The following is a 22,891-nucleotide window of genomic DNA, read 5'->3' as shown; positions in this document are numbered from 1 at the left end:
TAATAGTGGTTTAAAATAGAACTTATAATGAGTTATCAAGCAGTGAAAACCAACAAGAACACCTGAGCATCAAACCATTGTGTTCTGATAGCTGAGTGAATGTGGAAATTTGTCTTCATAAACTCGTTTCTCTTGGTACCTTCATTGCAACTAAAACTAGGCCCCAAAATCTCATTTTTACAGTGTCACCAGTTACACAGGGGTGTAGTTCCTTAGCCAGAACAGTGACAGTGTTGACACTCAGGAATGCAGGTTTCTTTCCGTGAAAAATAATCCCTCCTCTGCCAAAGCAATACCAGAAGTGTCAGCAGCTCCATCTGCAGAACGGTGTTTCTCTGTGGGAGCCCAAGCCCAAGTGCTCAGATCTCTGCCCTCCTTAAGCCACGATAGGGCCACAGTGCCCAGTGTGTTACAGATGCTACAGGGACTACAAATAGTGGTAGGAAGATCACCTGGAAGCCTTTCCTAGGGGTTGGTGGAATTTAGAAGCTCTGTGAGGAAAAAAGAAAAAGAGTCTTAATTGGCAGAATTTCTTTTCAGGTGATCTTGAAAATGCAGCAGTGTTTTGGGAGCTATTTATTGCATTTGCAAACTTGCTGAGATTCCAAATACTCAGTGATCTCTGTCTGATTCAGGTCCTCAGGAGTCAGACACACAAGCCCCATGGCAGCAAATCCTCATCCCTCCCACACATCAGCCACTCTACCAGATATTTCTGCTGTGTTTCCAGCTGGAGGGACAGAAAGCTCCTCTGCCTGGGTAATTGCCATTACTGCAACTGCAGAGCCATTGTCTTGTGATTGTCACTCACAGGAAGTGTGGGGTCTGAATACTGCCAGCATCCATCCTCTCATTGAGGGCAGCACCACAACACCAGGTGAGGTGCCATCCAGCCCAAAAGGAGGATGCTGTGACAGGGCAGCATGAAGCATCCATATTTCCATTAACCCCAAACCAAAGCCATGTTTTAGAAGCACAACACTGAGGTGTCCAGAATTCTTGGTCTCTCTTCTACAGACTGTGTAAAAGCCTCAAATTTGGTGTGCAAGATACCTACCAGATACCCCTCAGTCTCCAAGCCCACCTTCCCCAGTGCAAGAACTAGTCAAGTACTGACAACCAGATTCTTCTCAGATGGGAACACACTAAAAGTTTATTTCTAATAATATGTAATTGTTACAGTGTGTACCTGTCATTACTATAAAGCCAATAAAAGCAAACACATACAACCTGCAGTCTCCTCATGCAGAGGAAACAGGATCTGTGACTTGGCTCTCAGCCCAATCATCCCAAGAGCAAAACCAAGAGAATCACCTAAGGATTTACCAGTGTTGGAGTTTGAACCTCTCTTCCCCACACACCTAACAGTGTAAGTCTGCTTTGGAGCAGATACATTAAAATCTACCCCATGAAAAAAGAAATTAACAGCAGCTTTGACCAGATACAAGTCCAAGTGCCTCTGTAAACCCATATCTGTGTTGCAGGTTTGTGCACAAACAGGATGGGACTACTGCTAGATGTTCCTCAAGCTTTTATTGCAGCATCAATCTTTTAACAGGGTTTTACACAATTGAAAGATGGCAACAGCTCACATCTGCCAGCAGCAGCCAAAGATTTCTTTGTTACAGGGCATTATAAGTTTTCCAGCCAATAACATATTGCTAAAGCTTACAGACAATTGTTCTAGCCAATCACTGAAAGCACACAGACACCTGCTTCAAACAATGCTTGCTTGTATGCTATTAATACACAATATTCCATTATTAACCTTAAAACTTTCTACTGTCTTGCTAAGCATTTTTTTCTGCAGTCTTAAAATCTATCCTAGGCAAACCTAAGAGTCAGACTGTTGTTTCGTGTCCTTGCTTGCTGTGCTATTGTAACTCTTCTTACTTTCAAGCTTTGCAGTTGCAGTTAATCCTAAATTCTTCCATTTTTTCTGTTTCTGGGCCTGCTTTCACAGCTTTCTGAAAGCCTCCTTACCTTTAATATTTCCCCTTTCATATCCATGAAAGAAGTTCACACCCTGACATCCCTCACAGGGAATCCAGTGCTTCATGGATACTCACGGAACTCGAGCTGGGACTCTCTTCACAATCACTGAGACGTTCTTTGGGATCTGTGCATCTTCAGGGTATTCTGAGAACAACACAAAGGCAGAAAAAGTACAATTCAGTCGGGAAGAATGGGTATTGACATGGAATTACATGGCACATCATAGAATCCCTTTAGAGCAGTAAAAGCCAGTTTTAGATGCACGACTGTGCTTTCTCACCCTGGCTTTTGTCCCCAGGGCAGAGCATGGCTCCCACAGCCTGTGGCACTGCATGGCTGCCCCTGGGTGGCCCCAGGGCCCAGGCCTGAGCCCCACTCACCTTCACTGGTCTCAGCTTTGAGGATCTGCAGGTCGCAGTTGGCCACTTTCAGCCTCTCGCGGGCCATGATCTGGCGCTTGAGGTCACCCAGGGAGATGTTGTGGCCGTGAAATGTGACCACATCGTAGCTCAGCTTGGAGGAGAACTTGTAGTGGACACCTGACTTGGCCCTGCAGTCACAGCTCGGCCTCTGCTCCCTGGGCACACACTGGCTGCCAGGCCTGACCTGGCTGGGGGGACTGGGGCAGCTCTGCCTCGAGGTTCTGCCCAAGAGCATCCTGGACAAACCCACTCCAGCCACCGCTGTGTGCTGACAGAGCACCGAGCGCTGGGCACCCACCCACTGCATTGTGACCTCGTGGGGTGGTGCCCTGGAGCCACAGAATGCCTGGAGCTTTTCCCCAAAAGACCATCTAAAAATTCCACACCCGCCTGCCAAGAGAGGCTGCGCTGGGACTGTTTGATGGAGAAGGAGCTCAAAGAGTGCTCCAGGCAAACACCTGGGAGACAGAACCAGCTGCAGCTCTGGAAGTGCAAAGCAGCTGTTTCTACCCCCTCTGTGAATAGGATGCCTGGTACAGAGCATTCCTTCTGGTCCACATCACAAACCAATGAATTCAGACCAGTTCAGAGTCTCATTTGGGGGAGTTTGGTGTTTTCCTTTGAGTTTTTTGTTGGTTTGGTTGGTTTTTTCCCCTGCTAAGCAGACTAGCTCATTGTCCGGGAGCCAGAATGTTACAGGGAAATAAACACACAAGAGAGTGAGGTCTGGAGTTTACAATTCTTCCACAATGTTGTGAAAACATTGTTACAAAAGACAGGTCAACAAATTCAGATCAAATAAAAGCATGCAAGTTTCAATTCTGAACTACTGTATTTTTGAGGGAAATTCTTCCTGTACAGAAGGTGCCTCTCTAGTAAGAACAGAAGAAGAGGACACACCTTCTCCCTTTTTAGAATAGGCCTAAAATGGATGGTTATCCATTTTGTTTTCCCAGCATCATAAAAGCATACCATGACATATTTTTTTTCTCTGATAGTTAAAATCTCATCCTGGAGTACTGTGGGGCAGTACAGACTGTGCTGCCTGCTCTGCCTCAGCAGTCAGGAGTGTGCTTCTGTCTGGACTTTAACAGCCTCACTCATCCTTTGGACTCTGGTGCCGATGGCTCAGTGCCATCGACCAGGGCTGTTTTTCCATGTGCTGGTTTGCTCAGCAGTGCTGAACTGCTGCATGCTGGGGCAGCTGGGAAGGGCAGAGGCTTTAGGAAATCCCTTCCCAAGCCCAGCTGAAGCTCAGGAAGTTCTGTGCTAGTGGAGTGTTGTGGCATCTACATGACCTGTCAAGGTCTCCAGCCTTTCCTGTGTTCACCTTAGTTTCTACTCTGCAGGAGAGAGTTGGCATACTTTGGGTTTGAATAGCCTGGGCTGTTGGACCATCTTGTCATTTTTGTCACTATATGCTTTGTGAGACACCTGCACAGTGACCATGGCTGCTGGTGATGGGCCTCTATCTCAGTGCTCATTAACAGGAAAGGGATGAGAGTGAACATTTGCAAGCTGGATGGAAATGGCAACTTGCATTTATTAAATGTTTTGGCACATGCCAAGTCAGCTCTCACAGCATCTTCTGCCTTCAGTGAAGCTAGGGTTTCATACAAATCAGTCTCATTCTTGTTTTTCACCTGCAGACACTTTCATGTGTTGCTTCCTGCATCAGGAACTCTTGTCCCTGTAAATGCAGCAGCTGCTTTCTGAGTCTTTTGCTTGGTAGCTATGATAATATTTTGTAGTTTCTTTCTCTCTCTCTCTCTCTGTGTTTTGGAGAGATGAATGATCTAATAGCTTGCATCACACCAGGTGTGTATTTCTCTGCTCAGGAGTACAATAGAGAGGAGAGGCAGGAGCATCTCCTCAGGACACACATACAAACACTGTGTCCTGCACAGTCCCACACACGTTTGGCAGCCGTGCTGCTGCAGCCTTGGGCTGGCTCAGTTCTCCCTGCTCAGACATGAGGCTTACACATTCCTTGCTGGGCTCTGCCCACACCTTTGGCTGGTGTGAGGTCAGTGTGGCCTCCCACCTTATCTGGTTCCCTGGCAACCCAGGCACTCGGGTTCTGCCTTGGAACTCTGCCTTTGTCCAGGGAACTTCAGCACTTGTGTGCTAGGTTTGGGGTCATGGCATGGTGGCTTGTGGCCCTGATGCTGATGTTGGCCCTCTGGCACCCCAGGAACCCTGGCTTGTGGCTGTGGGTCCTGATGTCCTGCCTCCCTGAGGTGCACCCCTGCCTGCTCTGCTTTGGGTCCCCCCTTCAGCGGGCACGGCTTTGCCGTGACATTACTGGGGCCTTTGCTGATAAAATCAGACATAAAGAATGCCTTGACACCATTGCTGAGGCTGCTAAACCACTTGCCTCCATCACTGTAGGTATGTCATGAGTCCCTAGGGACACCAAGCCCGACGGGGATCCTGTCCAAGGAGCTCTGTCCTGACTGATCTCTCCTTTCCACCAGGGACATCCATCCCAAAGGGGATCCCCACCCTACACAGCACCCCAGAGCCCTATGGGGTTTCCCATTGCAACCAAGGCTCTCACACTGACACTGAGCAGGATCCCAGGAAGCTGGGGACACTAGGGAGCCACCCCAGACAAGCGTCCTTAGGACTCACAACCATGCCAAGGTCTTCTCAGTCCTGATTTGGCCCACAGGGACCTTTGGGAATCCCAAATCTGCCTGGAACCCTGAGAATCACCCAACTATGACCAAGGACACACTGGGGAGACCTTGGCCCTACCCAGAACCTTAAGAATCCTCAGGGACACCTGACCTTTCCCAGTATCCCTTAAATCTTGTTCAGGACTCCAGAAAACCCCAGAAACTCCCAGATCTTACTGGAATTCCCCATCTCTGAAACTCCAGCCCTAACTCTATACTGATTCTTGTGTCCCTGTACTGGTTCCAGGGTTAGGACAGCGTGAGGAACTTCGGGAAATCGTCATGGATGCTCTGTATTCTCTAGAGGAGAAAAGTGGAAAGAGTGAGCAGAGTGGGGGGCATGAGACAAGGACATGGGACATGAGACATGGGCTGGGGGGGGTGGGATGTGGAGGCTTTAAAGGGGGATGGGGTGGAGGTGAAATACAGGATATATGAAGGTCTGGGAGCTGTAAAGGGATATTTGGGGTATCCTGAGGGTATGTGGGTTTCAACATATACAGCTTCTTGGGAGTTTGAGGGGAGGTTTGGGAATATATCTGACTTCAGGAGGGATATATGGAGTCAAGGTTAGTTGTATAAGGGATCAGTGGGGTCTGGGAAAGGTTTATGGGGACCAGGGGCAGGGAACATTGTCATACCTGGACATTTGGGACACACCAGAGTCCCTGAGAGAGTCTCTGCAGGAAGCTGTCAACACAATCTGGGCAAAGCTGAGCCGGCTGGAGAAAGGTATGGGGCCACCCTGGGAACCCGTCCTAAAACTCCCAGGGACCCCATCTGGGCTGGACAAGGGCTGAGTCCTGACAGCTCATTACAAGGATGTGGGTCCCCAGTGATGCCCAGTCTAATGCTGCTTCCTCCCCACCAGCTCCAGCCTGCATCCCACCCTGTGGTGAGTGCCTGTCCCTGTGTTTTGCCCTCCCCTGTCTCCTAGTACATCTCCCACTTCCCTGGGAGTACCAAGTCTCTCTTTCCAGGATTCCAGCCAGCTGCCCGTGTATTCCGGTGTGCTTCCTGCAGCTTTGGGGACTGTCAGTTTGGCCTGGACTGCCCAGGTATGGGGCCATGAGGGACTGTTGTGTAAAGGGTAAGGAAATCTTCCTCCACTCCCCCCATCCTTGGGCTATTTCTGTACTGGGTTTTTTATGTTTTGTGGTACTTGAGTGACTCCAGTCACACTTCTGGTGCTGATTGAGGTCAAATGGCCTAACTTTGTTTTTAAAGGTCTGGGCTAGGAAAATGCAGAATGTGTGCTCAGCAAGGGTGGTCATACATTGGGGGCAGGTAGCTTTTGGGATGGAAGTGTGTTCAGTATTATAATGAGATTATAATGAGCAAAGTTGATCCAAAAGACAGGATTCCACCACAAAAATCTCTGGGGATTTCCCACCCATAGTCCCAGTCTGAGCATTCCTGCCCAGGCGCACCCCTGCCCATCCCTGCAGCCAGCACAGGAGCACCATCCCCTCTGTCAGGGCATGTGCAGATGTGAGCTCATGAGGCTGTCCCTGCTCCCAGTGCAGGACATGTGGACCTACACGGATGAGACCATTGTGCTGCGCTGCAGCGTGCCTTTCCCCATCCCCGCCGGCGTGCCCGTCACCTGGATGTTTGTCCCAAATGTGAGTTGCACGTGGCCTTGCAAGGGTGTGAGTTGATATTCTGAGGTGACCCGCTGCAGGTTTGGTGGCTGCTGCCACAGCAGCTGTCTGTGCTAGAAACAGCAGCTGTAAGCATGCACAGGATGCTTGCTCATGTGAAGGGGGCGCAGGAGTAGCAGACAGATGTGTGCTCGCAGATCCGTGTGCACGAGTGGAATCATAAAATCACAGGGTGGTTTGGGTTCAAAAATGCCTTAAACTTCATGTCATTCCAATCCCCTGGAAGGTGTGCAGGGATACCTTCCACTAGACCAAACCAACCTGGCTTCGTACACTTCCAGGGATGGGGCAGCCACATCTTACCTGTGCAACCTGTGCCAGGGTGTCGTGGGGAGAGTGAAGCTTCAGACAAAGCTTATTGAAGAAGCCCTACTGCTGAGTCTGAGGGTCAGAAAGGATTCCTTTGTGTATTTAAACTCTTTCAGAGAAATGGGTTCAGATGAAGGTAAATCCTTCCTTAGACTCAGAATTTGGAAACAGCGTAAATCTTAGGAATTATTTTGCCCCACAAGTCCTAATGATAGCAAATCAGATATATTTATAAAAATGAATTATTTAATAAACAAATGAACAGGCCAAATAGATGAAATATCTTAATCAGAATTACTCACGACACAGTATAAAATTAAAAGAACTACTAGCAGATTACAGCATAACACAGAACAGTGCACTATATCAAGTTATCTATACTAAAGCTAGCAAAAGAAATGTTATTGAATAGGAGCCAAATGTAACTTACCACCAAAATGACAATAATGCACACAAATTCCTTCACTCAACCCTTGGGGTATTAACTGGGAAATAGGTGAACCTATTCATGGGAGAAACTCCACACATTTCCAGGAAAATGTGTAGAAGCTTTCTACTTTGCAGAACTTTGCTGTGGCCTGTAAAGTGACTTGCTGTCAGTCAGAAATCCAGCTGTCTTCCATGTCTCACTTTGACAGTGAGATGTTTATTGGCTCTTAGGAGATGCCACACCGGTGCCAGCCCAGTGGTGCAAAAATAACTGGTTACAAGACAGATTGTCCTCTTTGAGGACAAACAACTGATAAACTCCTGTGGGGGATGAGATGCTCTACTACACAGGCCCTCACCACACTGACAGGGAAGAAGCTGTTCCTGCACGTGTAGGAGGTGACTTTTGTGTACACCCTGGCTGTGCAGCCCTGGGTGTACGTGCCTGTGGGATGGGAGGTGTGTGCACCTGCACCAGCAAGGAGTACAAGGAGCCTGAGGGGGTCATGTCAAGCACGTGCAGGACACAGGTGCAGTGCACAGTGCCTGGTGCTCTGGGCCATGCTGATGTGTCCCCCCTCGTGCCCCAGCTGCGCACACAGGACATGAGCCTGTTCAAGGAGGTGAAGGGGGATCCAGAGAAGCCCTTCAGCCTGACCATTGAGGAACCTGCTCCAGGAACCGTCGCCTGTCGCCTGGGGGAACCTTCCAAGCCCATTGTCCGCAAGTTCTTCTACCTCAACGGTGAGCCCGGGCACCTGAGTGCCCTGGGGGCAGGGAGTAGCAACCCAATAAAAATCCACCAAAAATCTCAAAAAAATCCTAAAAAAATCCCCCTCAAAAAATCTCCCCCCAAAATGCCTCAAAAATCCCCAAACTCTTCCAAAATCCCCCCAAAACCTCAAAAACATCCTTTAAAAATCCCCCCAAACCCTCCAAAACAAAAATCCCCCAAAAACTTCAAAAATCCCCCTCAAAATCCCCAACCCCCCCACAAAAAACCTCCAAAGCCCCCTCAAAAAATTCCCAAACCACCTCCCAAAAAAAGTCCCCCAGAAACTTCAAAAAATCCCCCCAAAATCCCAAAAAACCCCCAAAACCTCAAAAAAACCCCCTCAAAAATCCTCCAACCCCCCCAAATCCCCCCCAAAGTGAGAATAATCACCAAAAAGCCTGAAAAAATCCCCCCCCCAAAAAACCCCAAACCCCCCAAAACCTCAAAAAGTGGAGCAGAGCTGGGACACCTGGGAAGGGGATGAGCAAGGTGCCAGGATGCCTGGCTTCATGGTGGACAGGTGGGTTAGAGCACCATGTGTTCCCTGGTGCCTGGCTCCTCTGGGAGCATGTGGGGTGGAGCAGGGACTCCCAGCTGCCAGGGTCACTGGGGACAGCCACGTCTGTGGCTGGAGCAAGAGCTGCAGGGGTACCTGGTCCCTGGGTGCAGGGCCCTATTGAATCCCTCAATACCTCTGAGGGTGTCCAGCACCTCACAGAAAATGGCTTAAATCAGCAGCAAGTTGACACGGTTGAGTTTGTCTTGAAAAAGCAAAAAGGTTTTAATAAAGGAAGAAAATAATACAAAAAACAAAGAACAAAGCTGACCACAGTGTAGGGACAGGTCCCATGCACTTGATACAACACCTTGAGACTGCACTGAGAAGCCTCCTGCTCTCCCTTAAGTATTGGATGATTTAGATGGGTTTTCATGGCAAACAGCCCAATAGAGAGTAGCTACTTATCTGAGGAACAGGTAAAGAGACCTAGCAGTCTTTTTGGCATTGAGCCAGTTGCTGTCAGGCAAGCAAAGAAACTTCTAGTGTCCTTCCCTTAAAAGATTTTGGGGTGAGTCTTAAAACCTTCCCCGATATGGAAACACCTGCCTGGGTGTGGGGGTACATTCCTACAGGGCCCCATGACCTGAGGGCCTGAGTCCCCACAGTGTCAGAGGGCAGCGTGGAGGAAGAGAAAGGACTCCAGGCTGTGTTTGGCACTGTGCTGCACTGGGTGGATGACAAGACCCCCCAGCCCCACATACCAGCCATGGGGCTGGCTCTGGCTGTCGGCTCCATGGTATTCATCCTGCTGCTGATGTGAGTACTCCTGACCTGCTCAACTGTACTCTAAAAATCCCCATGATTCTGGAGCTCCTCACAGACCAGCATGGGACTCCTTATCCCCTCTGGATTCTCAGTCCCTTGGGATTCCCTACAAGCACAAGGGGCACCAGGTATCCAAGGATGGGCCAAAGACTGCCAGGGTTCCTTAATTCACAGGACCCTCCACATCTCCTGGGACTCCCTTTGCCCACTGGCCCATTCCAGGATCTTCCCCTTGCACCCAGTAGCACTCCAGGCTGCCTTTACTTTTCCCAGATTCCCTAATTGCCTCTGAAACCCTGCAACTTTCCCATTTTCCCTAGAACCCTCACTGTCCCTTTGGGGGCACCAGTTACAGTCAGTTACCCCAGCTGCCCCCAGGACATCATAGCGTCACCTTTAGGCCCATCAGTTGCTCCAAAGGACCCCCCAGTTGCCCCCTGAGCCCTCCAAATGCCCCATTTGTGTCCCTGTCCCCCCTACATACACCCTAATGGGAATAGGGTGTCCTCCCTGCTCCCCATTCCTCCTTCTCTCTCCCAGGGCCATCTGGAAACGCCTCTGTGTCCGTCAGACACGCCACAGAGGTGGACAGCAGGGTACCCAAGAGGATTCTAGATCCCTGGATTCAGTGTAGGGGACTTCAGCACATGGATCCACCCCAGAGGACCAAAATTTCTGCAGTTGCTTTTCTTGTGCTGGGCTTCAGACAGAAATACAGAGTTCTGAAAACCTGGATTATGCTTGTGATAGAAATATTGGGTTCTTGGGCTTACAGGCATTAAAACCAAGTACTGGGCAGTACCTTTCCTTTCCCTGGGTGCACATTCCAGCTGCAGCTGGAGCTGCAGAGCTGTCAGTGAGGGTGACAGTGCAGGGTGGGGGAGAAGAGTATTGACTCGACAGACTTGCTTTTGAGCTGCCTTAAGTTGGTCAAGAATCAATGGGACTGGTTGATAAAAACAAGGGCTGGGTCCCTTGGCTGCCCCTGGCTCTAGCAGGGGCCGACAATGGAACAGTGTCTGGAGCAAAGCTGGCCAAAAATTATGGTATCAAAGTGGGATCTCAGGGCAAAAGGAGCAGGGGAAAGCATCTCTGCTTGCTTGAGATCAGCAGATGGACAGTGTCTCTCCTTCTGCCCTGAAGGGATGCCTCTGGTTGAGCTTCACACCTCCAACTGCATTGGAGCAGACCTGGGAATAGTTATGTATATATAGCTGAGCCAGTATATATTTATATAGATCCCTGTTACTATCCCTGCTGTCATAATACATGGTAACACTCCATAGTTAGTGCATTTATCACCCACAGTCCTGAATCTGCTTTCTTGTTCCTTCCCTAAACCACACAATTTGTGAACCTGGACTGTGCAAGTTCTTATTCAGCTGGGCCAGACCATGTTGGTAAATTGCACTACAGGGAATCTGTGATCTCACAAATTCCCATTGAACACAGACAGATTTATCATGCCAGGTATTGTATCAGATCTTCTACTTTTGTGCCCTGCCTGTCCCTGCCATCCTTTCTGAATGCCTTACAACCAAACTATTCTACCTTTGCATGTTTCCAAATTCCCTCTGTTCCCTCTGAGTCCTTTTCTGGATCCTCTCTCACTCATTCTCTCCACTTCCAGCACTCTCAGATGTGCTCCATTCCTACCCAGTTGATTCCATATCCTCTTCATTCCCCTTGTTGTGCTCTCTTAGAACCCCTCTGTTGTTCTTCTTGCACAAACAGATCATCACCATTTTTCTCCTTGTACACTCTTGTGCTCTCCATTTCCCTCTGTGTGCACCCAAATTTCATCTGTTCCCCTCCTCGGGTACTCAGATCTCCTTTGGTCCTCTCAGCATCTCCTTAGTGCTGACTCTTCTCCCCTGGGCAAGCTCACATCCCTCTTTTTCACAAGAAATGCCCTCAGATTCCCTCTGCTGACCTCCATCAATGCTCAGATCCCACTGTCCCTTCTGTGGGTGCTCAGTTCCTATGGGTTCCACCATGATATCCCTCACTGCCCCTCTGTGCACACCCAAACTCCTCTGTTTTTGCTCCATGCTGGTACAGACCCCTCTGTACAGCTCAGATCCCCATTGCTGCCCTCCATCCACCTGTTTTCACTCCACTCCTGGGCTTTTTTCACTCCACTTGCTTTCCTCTCATCCTGCATGGCCACTCTCCCAAACCCAGTGCCCAGAGGCCACATCTGTCTCATCTGCCTCACAGAAACCTTTCATCAGGCCCTTCAGCTGCTTCCTTTCAGGTTAGGACTGTGTCCCACTGCGGAGTCAAGACTTCTCCTGCTTCCCCCAGACACAGACTCCTCCAGACGACCGTCTGCCTGTGTCATGTGCCCCAGAACTCACCAGCTGCTTCAAACACTGCCCCACAGCAGCTCACCTCCCTGAGGACCTTGGGGCTGCTCTGCTGCCCCACCCAAAGCCAGGCTGGACTGGAGCAGATTAAACAAGAGCCCCTTGAGCTGGCAGCACCAGCTGCAATGGTGGGAGGCAGGGACAGACCTATGTTTGCTCTCCACCTGGCTGGTGACTGTGGCATCCAAGTGTTTGCTGAGCAATGCTCTTCAAAGTTCTCAGATATGCTGTTCCCAGGGGAAATTCCATCCAAGTCACTAAGCCCTCACAGAAGAGACCATTCCAAGGATTCTTGCTGGCACGGGAATTATTTTCCTTGCAATCCAGAACCACCAGGCACCTCCACCTCAGCTGGTGTTTTCTGCAGGCACAAAGGAAACCAACCTGATCTCTTCCAGCAGAAAAGGGGGAAAAGGAGGGCGGGACCCACCCAGCCCGCCCAGTGCAGAGGGCACTACAAATCCCTGTGTGCCACCGGCCACTGCAGAGCTCTGTGCTCCAGAGGGCATCTCCACAGGCAGCAATGGGTGAGTACAGGCTGGGGAGTGGGTGCTCCTTGCCAGCAATGGGGAGAGGAAAGCAGAGGGAGAGGCTCCATGCACTGGTTCTTGCACACTGATGGGGAGCAGTGGCATTGGTGTCCTTTAGGGGCACTTGCCACCTCTTTGAGCACCAGCTGCTCGTTCCCTGTCTTCTGGCTCACTCCAGCCAGGCCCCTGCTCCAGGGACCAGGAGTGAAACTGTTGGGTACTTTGCTCTGCCCAAAACTATCCCATGTTTGATTTGTCCACAGCAGATCCAGGGGAAAAGGGCAGGTTGTCTACCCCTTTGGAAAGCTTTGCAGCTTGCAGGGAGCAGCTTGATGCTGCTCAACATGATCGGTGCCCTCCTGCACCTCACAGTCTCGTGTTAACTGCGGTGCTGGGAGGGATGGTCACATTTCTTATTTTCTTCTTGTCCCTTTCTACCAGCTCAGTGCCTTCTGCTCCTTGCTTCCCTGCTCATCTTGGCTGCACCAGGCCATTCTGTGCACACACAAACCCTAAACACCTTCAAGAAATCTCCCTCCAACATCTCATCAAGTGTTCTGAAGAGAACCAGTAGGTAGCATCCTGTGGGTGTTGTCTGCACGTGTTCAGCCAGCTCTGGGTAGGGCAGGACCGTGCACTGTCCCTAGCCCTGGCTCTGCTCCAGGATGGAGGATGGTGGATGCAGCCCAGGGCAGGCTGCAGTGCTCTGTGTGTGTGTGTGTGCACTGTGCTGGCTGGGAAGGGTGGCTCTGTGCTTGAAGGGATCATTTTTCCCCATTCCCTTAGTCACAGGCAGGGACTAGGTCCTCTTCACCTTCTTCCCAGCATGACCCTGCTGTAGCCCCACAATCCCTCTTTCAGGAGACCCAAAGGACCCCACTGGTGCCCATATTCAGTCTCTTGGACTGATACCAGCATAGCTCAGCCGGTCTGGGGCCTTTCAGTGGGGCTGACTCCTGCTGGTCTTCCATACAGAAAAAGAACAGAGGGTTGAGGCCAACCCACTCTCGCCTCCAGACCTCTCTGGGCTGGGAGAGCTGGTGATTCCCCGTGTGCTTTGGCCAGATGAATCCCCCTCCTGCCCACGGTCTTGCCCTGATGCCCAGGCTTCTGTTCTATCCCCCTCTGTCCTGCCCCAGCTTGGCCCAGGGACTGTAGCGAGGTTCCAGCTGGCAGCCCCAGTGGCCCCTACATCATCCAGCCCGTGGGGCTGCACCCCATCATGGTGTCCTGCGAGATGAGTGGGGCAGACAGGGGCTGGACCGTCATCCAGAGGAACCGGCGGGACACGGACATCACCTGGGCCGAGTCCTGGAGCACCTACAAGCACGGCTTTGGGAATGTGCACACCGAGTACTGGCTGGGCACCGAGTACATCCACCAGATCACCAGGCAGAAGATCTACCAGGTCAGGTTTGTCATCTGGGACGCTGCAAACAACATGAGGTTTGCAGACTACAACCTGTTCAGCCTGGATGACGAGTCCCAGGGCTACCGGCTGAGGCTGGGAGCGCACTCGGGGACAGCAGAGGATGCCATGGATTCAGACAATCCCAGGAAAGTGCACAACAACATGAAGTTCTCCACAAAGGACCGGGACCAGGACACTTACAGAGGGAACTGTGCCTCACGCTATGGGGGTGGGTGGTGGTACTCGGCCTGTTACTCTGTGCAGCTGAACGTCAAGGGGGGGCTGACGTGGGGCAGCCTGTGCAAGGGGAACTGCAGAGCCTCGGCCATCCTCATCAAACCAATTCCATACCACTAGAGCTCCTTCCCTCTTCTGGCCACACATGGCACATGGCCAAGCCAGTGCCCTGCTAGGGTTTGATGATGAGGCCTTGGAGGTGAATAGGGTTGTTCCTCTGCATCAAGAACTGCTTTGTTTTCCTCCTGTCCTGAAAAGTAGCAAAGCTCCTGGCTCTGTCTCTGGTCATTGATCTGTGGTGGGTTTTGGGGGGGAGTATTATTAGAATACATCTTTATAAATGCTGCAGTATCCATGCATGTTCCTTCTGGAGAGAACTCTGCTCAGAAACCTAAAACCCTCCTGATCAGCATAGTCTTATGCTCTTTTTGCTTTGTGGGTACAGATGTTTTCAGCAGAAAATCCAATCAAATACCCATCATCACCAGCTAACCTAACCTAATACCTAATTTTAAGCCCTAATCTAACAGGTTAACCTAATAGGTAACCTAACCTAATACTAACCTAACCTAAGCTATACTGAGCCCAGGGTAGGCCATGTCCACAACATATTCCTGCTGCAGTCTATGTTCATCCTGCAGAATAAAATCACTTTCAGACCTGCATAGTGTCCTTCATTTATTTGGGAACTCCTTGCAACTGCTGCCTGTTTCCTGCCAGAAGCACACCTTCTGGTGCAGTAAGAAAAAGCTTTCAAAGGAAATTTTTTTCATACAGCTCAGGCGAGGAATTAGAGACAAAACTTTCACTTAAAGAAGAGCTGTATTCCAAGGTGGGGACCTTCCAAAAAGGGAATGTGGCATCACAGAGCCTACAGCAAGCAGAGGGTGCAAGGGAAGCCTCAGGTCAGTTCAGCCCTGCCAGCCATGACCTGGAAAGCCAGGCCAATGTCATCCTGCCTCCTTAACCTGTGGATGCTGGGAGGGAACTGGGAGAGTGGAAAGGAACAACAGTACAAAAGTACAATACTGCAAGGCCACACAGCACCATATGGTTGGTCTGTCTGGGCTGGTGTGAGAGCTGAGACAGCCTGACGTGGCAGGGATCCCAGAATTTCAGGATTCTGGATCAGCTTGGGTCTGTATGAAGGTGCTCCTGGGTGATGATAACTCTGTGCACTGGACAGCTCAGCAGTGGAACCTGTGATGTGGTCTCCTGATGCTGAGCAGAGGGAGGAGGTTGGTCTAGCAGTGCTGACCAGAGCAGGAGGTGTCCCACTGGCTGCACAAGGACCATCAAGTGCAACTATTCTCTTTCCAGCAGAGACCCAGGAATGCAGCTCAGCATCACTCAGGGCTGGCTGCTGGGTGGAATGCTGTTTACCAGGAGCCCCAGGCCTTTGTCCAGCCTCTCCCTTTGTGTCAGGTTGTGCATCCAGGCTGGAGCACCAATGCCTCTTTAAACCAGCTGACATCTCTTAGTTCAGAAGTGCTACTCTGAAGTCAGCTCCAACTGGGAAGCCTTTCTCAACCAGCAGCACCCTCATATCTTCCCCTGAAGCAGTGCTGCCCAGCTGCAGGTGCCTCCAAGGCTGCCAAAGAATGCTCCTTGAGAACTCGATAGCTCCTCAGGACAATGCACTGTCATAGCTCTGCAAGGTGCCCTGGGACCTTGGAATCTTGGCTCCAGATTCCCATGTTCAGCATTCTGAGCCACAAACCTTCCCTGAGCTCAGCTTTCCTTCCACAGAGTGAAGAGAAGAGCTCTGGGTTCTTTCAAGCCCCAAGTTCAAACTTCCCTGCATCTCAAGGGGACTTCACAGACACATTCCCTGTCTGCAGCAGGGAATGATGGCACTGAATTATCCACACCACTCACACCCTCAGGGTGCCCACTGCCCTCTCCACACTCCAGATTGTGGTGGTTTCTTCCCTTTCCCAGCACAGAGCAATCACTCCACCATGAACAGGGGCAAACTGTGAGAGGGTTTTACATGATCAGGTCTTGGCTGGTGCTGTTGGCTTATTGCAGCCTTACAGCCACAGTCCAGTGTGCAGTGGCTGGAACAAGCCATTGAAAGGAATATTGCCTAACACACTTACTTTCCCCCAAGTGTGGCACCCTGAATATTGGACAGAGTGATCCCCCCACACCTGTGTGCAGGTAGACATGAGGCAGCACAGTCTGGCTCCAGGGTTTATTGCAGCTGATTCCTCCCACCGTGGGTAGCAGAGCTGTGGGGTGTGCGGGGCCCAGGGAGGGAGCAGGGCCTGGGCAAAGCAGGGTTCACCGACTGCAGGGGAGGGGAACTGGCACCATGTCCCCCTCCCCAGGATGGGAGCGGGTGCACCCACCCCAAACCAGTGCCCCAGTGCCAGCCAGCATCCTGCCACTGGACAAAGCTGCCCGTGTGCCCAGAGCTCCGGGTGATGGCTCCTGAGCCCCAGAGCTGCTGTGTTTCAGCTGGTGAGGGAACAGGAGCAGAGGGCAGAGCAGGATGTGCACTGGGACTGGCATGGGAACGGGGCACTGAGCTGGGGATGGTGGCACCCCCCACTCCCGGCGGGCTGGACACGCTCAACACACATCTGTGGGTTTGACCAGGATGAGGGAGGACGCGCAGTCACCGTTATCACAGAACCCAGGCCAAACAATGTAGTTTTTGGCATTGAGCAGGACGTTCTGGCACCTGTTGTACCACCACCCCCCGTAGCTCTTGGCGCAGTTCCCGCTGTACTGGTCCTGGTCCTTGTCCACCGTGCTGAACTTCATGTTGTCATGAATGCCCCCCTTCTTGGGGTGGTAGAGGGTCAGGTAGTCATCCCCATCCCCAGAGTGCCGGCCCAGCCGCAGCGGGTACCCGCTGGCCTCGTTCTCCACCCTGAAGATGTCATACTCAGCGTAGTGGGTGACGTTGGTTTTGTCCCGCACCACGAAGCGCACCTTGTATGTGCCCTGCTGCGTCAGCAGGTGCAGGTACTCGGTGCCCAGCCAGTAATCGCTGTGCACGTTCCCGAAGCCGTACTTGTAGGTGGTCCAGGATTGCTTCCACGTCAGCTCGGTGTCGTGAGAGTTCCTCTGGACCACGGTCCAGCCCTTGCCCTCGGTGTCCATGTCACACCAGACCACGCGTGGCGGGGACCGCGCCGGCTGGATCACGTACACGCCGCTGGGGCTGTTCTTGCGCAGGCGGCTGCAGTCGGGGGGGAACCCTGTGGCTGCAGCAGGGGGAGAGAAAAGGTCCATGAGCCTATCAGGACAACAAGGAGCTTCTGAAGGTCAGGGAGGGCTCAGGACAGAAAGGACAAGTTCTGTCTGCGGCTTTTCCACTGGCTCATCCCTAGGGAAGCTGAAGGTGTCTGAGCCAGTGGCCTCTGAAAGAGCTCGGGAACCTATTTCTCCTGATTTGCTGTTTCATTTGGAGCCTTCTAATGCATCTTGCTAAGCACAGCGTGAGCCTGATATTTCTGGGTCTGAGACATTTTAGCCTGCTAACAGCTGCTAACTTTTTCCCAAGGAAAAATTTCTCAAGAAAGCTTCTTCTCAAAACCATCTTGGCAAATAACTCTCCTTTCTCAAAACAGTCCTTCTCCAGATGGTGTTTTGCTGTTTCTTTGGTTTAACCAATAGGATTAAAGAGATGTTGTTCCTATTCACCAATCATGTTAAGGCTGTATTGGAATACCTGATAAAAGGTAGTAAGAATTAGACAATAAAGCCTTTTTTCTATGCTCTTTGCCTTCTGAAATATTTGGAGTCTCTCATCTTTCTTTTGTGTCCTACAATGATAAGCTTAGAAGGGTGAAAAAATGTCCAGGATTGAAAATTATATCTTCCAAATATGTCTGGCCCATATACCCTTGATATATTGAGCTGCAGCTCTTATAGAGACCAGAAGTATCCCAAATACTCCACTGGATGAGGACATGTAGTGAAAATTAATGTTTTCCCTGGGGCTCCTGGCATTGGATAAGAAGGCTTAATTCTGTCTTGGTCTTATGCTCAACCTGATATGCTCAACCATTCCTTTAGAAAGCAGGAAGGGGAAGACAAAGACTTATTTCCTCCCCCACCTTCTCCAGATAGCATGGGGTCTTTTCGCCCAGCTTGTTACAATTTATCTGATCTCTCATGACTTACTAGCCAAACTAATTTGCCATCTAATTTATTTTCCTTGGTTTGTGTCTGATGGGATAGAATTTGCTGCGGAGAATTCCAATTCAACCCATGAAACTCTGGGGTCTTGCAGGACTGTAATCCTCCCTTAAAGGGAGGAAGGGGGTGTTCCTAATCCAACAGGAGCTAAACAAAAAGCCAGATAGCTAGGGGGATCTCTCCTAAAACTGAGCCTCACAAGCATGGCACAGCAATCCTTCCAAGCTGGGGGCTTTTTTTGGCAAAAACCTGTTGGTTTCAGCACAAGCCCACGAAAGGGGAGACTTGGCAGGAGTCAGGCTGTAAAAGCTGTGGGGTTGTGTGTGTGAGGATTTCCTGTGCTGTGCATCCCTTGGGGTGTTTGCTCACCTTCCCTAGCCCAGAGCAGACCTGAGTGTGCTGCTGTGCCCCTCGGTGCCCAGGCAGTGCCCCCCACCCTGTACTCACCACTCCTGGGGCTGGCAGTGGGTGCAGGGCCAGCACTGGCACAGAGGAGAAGCATTGCCACCACGGTGGGCAGGAGGACAAGGTCCCGCTGGAGCCAGGGTGTCCCAGCCTGGAGCCCTGGGGAGGAAAGTGCCCATCACCACGGGTCCTACTGCACTGCTCCCAAGCAGACAGGAGGAAATTCCCTGGCCCACACAGGGGTCCAAGCCCAAACCCTGTGTGCTGACCAACAGCACCCCCCTACACCCTGTGCTCACTGAGCTCCTGGGGGAGAAGCCACCATGCCTGGGGCAGGATCCCTGAGCAGCCACACATGCCACATGCATTTGTCAAGCAGGGAAAAGGACCAGGGTGAAGCTTAGGTCTCCATATTAACCTCCCTTAACAGGATGTTTGAAGGCTTTGTCCAGTCAAGTCTTGAACACCTCTAAGATGAGAAATCCCACAGCCTCTCTCTGGGCACCTGTCCCAGTGATGGATCAAGCTCATGTTAAAGCAAAACTCTATTTCTAACTTGAATTTCCACTTCCAGCTTAGATTCATTGCTTCTCATCCCACCATCATGGACCTCCTTGAAAAATCCAGCTCCATGTTCCCTGTGTCCTGCCATGAAGTGGCTGCTGTCAGCAGTGGGACCCCTCCTGTGCCTGCTCTTCTCTAGGTGGAGCAAGCCCAGTTGTCTCCTGTGGGGAATGGATCTGTGGAGAATTCTCAAAGCCTGACAGAAGGCTCACATCGTCTTGTGAATCTGTATGCAAACCTTGAGATAAAGTCTGGCACAGGTAGCCTGGGGCAGGCACAGGCTGGCACCAAGCACGTGTGTTGTTTGGTGCTGCTGCTTTGCTCTGGCACCCTCCTGCTCCCAGGGAAATTCCCAGCTGCTCTCCTGCTCATCATGCTCTGTGCCTTGGCATATACTCACCCGTGAGGTCTGGTTTGAGCCCAGCCCCACTCTGCAGTGAGGTGCAGCTGAGCAGGAAACTCACCCATCACGACAGCACAGCTGTGCAGAGAGCAGGAAGCCAGTGGTGCACCCTCCCATGCTGAGCTGCCCACGCTGCCTTTATAGGCCCTGCACACACCCACGTGTGCTCACACTCATCATTTGGACAGGCACAAGGAGGCACTTGCACAGTGTGACTCGAGCAGTTTGCAGATCCCATGACAGCCCAGCTGAGGGGAGGGACACGTGTCCTTCCAGCCAGAGAGGCACAGAATAACCCCCTCCAGGCTGAGGAATTTCGGTTATTGACTGTCCCTACATAAACACTACATGTGAATTGCACACTTGGAGCAAAATCTGGAGAGCTGTGATTGAAGTGAAGTGGAGAGACCCAGCTTTTTAAGGATACACAGAAACTAAGCAAAGGAGAGGTCTATGTGACCAGTCCCAAGTGTGACCTTGGAAAGTTGAGGACAAGTCCTCAAGAGAAGTGCCCGCTCACTAACTCTCCACTGGCAGGTTTTAGGATCACTCATTGGGCTGGAGCCAGTGTCCCACAGCCAGAGCTACAGTGTTCCCTGGCACCCCAGTCTGTGTGCTCTGAGCAAGGGCTCCAGTTAACAAACAGCTCTCTATGGCTCCCTTTGCCCCTCTCCTTCCCCATCCCTGTCCTTGGCCTGGTGAGTCCCTACAGATCCACCTTCAGTCCCAGAAATGCTGACCAGGAGTTTGCCTGTCTTGTGGATCAAAATGCTCTCTGGACAAATGCCTTGGGAGGGCTGTTCCTCCTGCCAGAGGGTCTAGGAAGCTCCATAACCTTTTCAAATCAAATTTAAGAAGATAAAGATGTGGCCCTTGTACCTTCTTCTTCTGTGTTGGTTTCTGATCAGACTTTTTTTTCCACGGCACAGCTTCACACCTGCTGTTCACAGCAATCCAAGGTCAAACTGAGGTTCCCACCAAACTTTCCATGGTGTGGAAATCAAGCAGTGCCACTTGCAGGCCTCGATGGACAGTGGCATCCAGACCTCTCCAAGATAATAGATCCCTGGTAAGGGATTCCTGGATTGACAGGATGAGAGAAAATAGCCTCAAGTTGCACCAGGGGAGTTTTAGATTAGATATTAGGAAAAAAATGTCTTCATGGAAAAGGTTGTCCAGTACTGGAACAGGCTGCCCAGGGCAGTGGTAGAGTCACCATCCCTGGAAACATTAAAAAAACGTGGATGTGACACTTGAGGACATGGTTTGATGGTGAACACAGTGGTGCTGGGTTGAGAGTTGGACTTACTCATAGAGGTATTTTCCAACATTAATGATTCAGTGATTCTATGATCAGGTTCCATCTGAACCCTTCACTGTCACTCTGCTAGCCTGGTGACAGGTTGGGAGCCAGGGGTGAGCTGAGGAGGAGATGTCTGTCCTGCCAGATCCAGGTGGAAAGGCTGAGTGTGAGCTCCCTGTGAGGCAAAGAGTCAGCTGGACCCAGGATCCTTGGTGGAGGGACACAGGGCAGCGGGCAGGGCTGGAAGTGTGCTACAGCAGGGCTGGGAGCAGTCCATCCAGGAAATAAACCATCCACAGGGTAACTCTGAGATCCATCCAGAAAAAGGGGACAGAGAGGGAGCTGGAGCCCCGCACTGTGGCCCCAGTGTGGCTCAGAGGAGGACTGGAGGTCCAGGGCTGAGTTTAAACTGACCTCAGAGGCCCAGGGGAAGGTCCTGGGTGGGTCAGGCCATGAGCCACGTTCATTAACCCTGAAAGGGCAGATCCCCCAGCGGGGCTGGCTGTGTGGGGCCAGGACCAGGATGTGAGGGCTGGGGAGTCTGCAGAGAATTGGAGACACGGGCTATCCAAGATCAGGAGGACCTCTGCGTGCCTCTGGTTTGGCCTCAGCACCAAAACAGTAAAACTTGATGGGCTTTAGGGTCACATCTGGGTCAGTTGTGAAGGTCAAGGAGTGGAGGTCCTGTAACTTTTTTATTTTTCCATCTTGGAACACACTTAGGCTGATTTTTTTAAAATCTGATTTCCCTACCTTCCCCTTGTATCTGTTGGCTCTCATGGTTCCCTGTGCACCTCCAAGGAGAGCCACAGAATCACTGGGTGATGGAACAATTTTGGCTGGGAGGGACTTCTGGAGGCCGTCTGGTCCAAACCCTGCTCAAGCAAGTCCTTGTCCAGTCAAGTCTTGAACACCTCTAAGGAGAGAAATCCCACAGCCTCTCTCTGGGCACATGTCCCAGTGATGGATCAAGCTCATGTTAAAGCAAAACTCTATTTCTAACTTGAATTTCCACTTCCAGCTTAGATTCATTGCTTCTCATCCCACCATCATGGACCTCCTTGAAAAATCTGGCTCCATGTTCCCTGTGTCCTGCCATGAGATGGCTGCTGTCAGCAGTGGGACCCCTCCTGTGCCTGCTCTTCTCTAGGTGGAGCAAGCCCAGTTGTCTCCTGTGGGGAATGGATCTGTGGAGAATTCTCAAAGCCTGGCAGAGGGCTCACACAGTCCTGTACAATCTCTGAGATAAAGTATGCTGACTTAGAAAGGCCAGGGACTAGGACAGACATTGTTGAGAGAGAAGTGGAACTAGAAAGAGGTTTCAAATTATGACCTTGCAGATAAGACTGGATACTTTGGAGAAACAGAACTATGAAAGGTGCATTGTAGTAGGACCCACTGCAATGTGAGGTATTTTTAGGTGATCAGCCTTAAGGCATCAACAGCATTGTGTGGCAAAAGCTGATAGGCCAAGAAATGCTGTAATGTATTGTAATTAGGAAATAGTTTGGCTTCTGATTGTGATGGCATGAATTGTAACATCTGTATTGTCTCACCCTTCACATGAGACTGAAAATGGAATAAAATCTTCTAAAATGCCTCTCAGGAGCCCCATCTCTGGGTGAGAAAAAGGGTTTTTCCGACACTCTCCAATTCTCCTGCCGTGTCCTGAGCTCCAGGACTCCAACCAGCCTGGTGGCCTCCAGTGGCCTCCAGTGGCCTCCAGTGGCCTCCAGACTTGCTCCAGTCTGTTTCTTGCGATGAGGGGTCCAAGGCAAGACACAGTGCTCTGAGGAGCCTGACTCCACCTGCTCCTCACCCTTCCACAAGGTATTTCTGGGCAGCCACAAGATCCCAACCTTCTCCAGGCTGGGCAAACCCAACTTTCTCAGCATCTCCACACGTGCCATGCACT

The 22,891-nt window shown here is 51.1% G+C and overlaps 3 protein-coding genes across 3 annotated transcripts; 2 read left to right on the top strand and 1 right to left on the bottom strand.

Annotated features, from left to right (window-relative positions):
- Positions 1-4,558: 4,558 nt before the first annotated feature.
- SPACA6 (sperm acrosome associated 6) lies at positions 4,559-10,233 on the top strand. Its single transcript, XM_066333700.1, has 9 exons — positions 4,559-4,808; positions 5,346-5,420; positions 5,762-5,830; positions 5,970-5,993; positions 6,079-6,156; positions 6,620-6,723; positions 8,091-8,244; positions 9,440-9,590; positions 10,140-10,233. Exons 1-9 carry the CDS (start codon positions 4,559-4,561, stop codon positions 10,231-10,233), a joined length of 999 nt encoding a protein of 332 aa, XP_066189797.1.
- A 2,062-nt stretch (positions 10,234-12,295) lies between these two features.
- Positions 12,296-14,331, top strand: LOC136370289 (fibrinogen-like protein 1-like protein). Its single transcript, XM_066333663.1, has 3 exons — positions 12,296-12,495; positions 12,940-13,068; positions 13,638-14,331. The coding sequence occupies exons 1-3, from the start codon at positions 12,492-12,494 to the stop codon at positions 14,264-14,266; spliced, it is 762 nt and encodes a 253-aa protein (XP_066189760.1). The 5' UTR covers positions 12,296-12,491; the 3' UTR covers positions 14,267-14,331.
- A 2,309-nt stretch (positions 14,332-16,640) lies between these two features.
- On the bottom strand, positions 16,641-18,882 carry LOC136369990 (fibrinogen-like protein 1-like protein). Its single transcript, XM_066333161.1, has 2 exons — positions 18,749-18,882; positions 16,641-17,364 (listed from the first exon to the last, which is right to left on the bottom strand). The coding sequence occupies exons 1-2, from the start codon at positions 18,801-18,803 to the stop codon at positions 16,724-16,726; spliced, it is 696 nt and encodes a 231-aa protein (XP_066189258.1). The 5' UTR covers positions 18,804-18,882; the 3' UTR covers positions 16,641-16,723.
- Between the last annotated feature and the right edge of the window lie 4,009 nt (positions 18,883-22,891).

The sequence above is a fragment of the Sylvia atricapilla genome, chromosome 20, assembly GCF_009819655.1.
Source record: "Sylvia atricapilla isolate bSylAtr1 chromosome 20, bSylAtr1.pri, whole genome shotgun sequence".
NCBI lineage: Eukaryota > Metazoa > Chordata > Aves > Passeriformes > Sylviidae > Sylvia > Sylvia atricapilla.
Note: the sequence above shows the minus strand (reverse complement) of the source record. Positions and strands in the feature narration are given on the sequence as shown.

Excerpts from the sequence above, each read along its gene's own strand:
- LOC136370289 (XM_066333663.1), top strand. Across the intron at positions 13,069-13,637 it reads AAGTGTTCTGAAGAGAACCA|CTTGGCCCAGGGACTGTAGC; the intron begins GTAGGTAGCATC and ends GTCCTGCCCCAG.
- SPACA6 (XM_066333700.1), top strand. The coding sequence starts at position 4,559 with ATGGCATGGTGGCTTGTGGCCCTGATGCTGATGTTGGCCCTCTGGCAC. Across the intron at positions 5,831-5,969 it reads GCTGAGCCGGCTGGAGAAAG|CTCCAGCCTGCATCCCACCC; the intron begins GTATGGGGCCAC and ends CCTCCCCACCAG. Across the intron at positions 6,157-6,619 it reads GTTTGGCCTGGACTGCCCAG|TGCAGGACATGTGGACCTAC; the intron begins GTATGGGGCCAT and ends CCCTGCTCCCAG.
- LOC136369990 (XM_066333161.1), bottom strand. The coding sequence starts at position 18,803 with ATGCTTCTCCTCTGTGCCAGTGCTGGCCCTGCACCCACTGCCAGCCCC. Across the intron at positions 17,365-18,748 it reads CACTGCCAGCCCCAGGAGTG|CCACAGGGTTCCCCCCCGAC; the intron begins GTGAGTACAGGG and ends CCCCTGCTGCAG.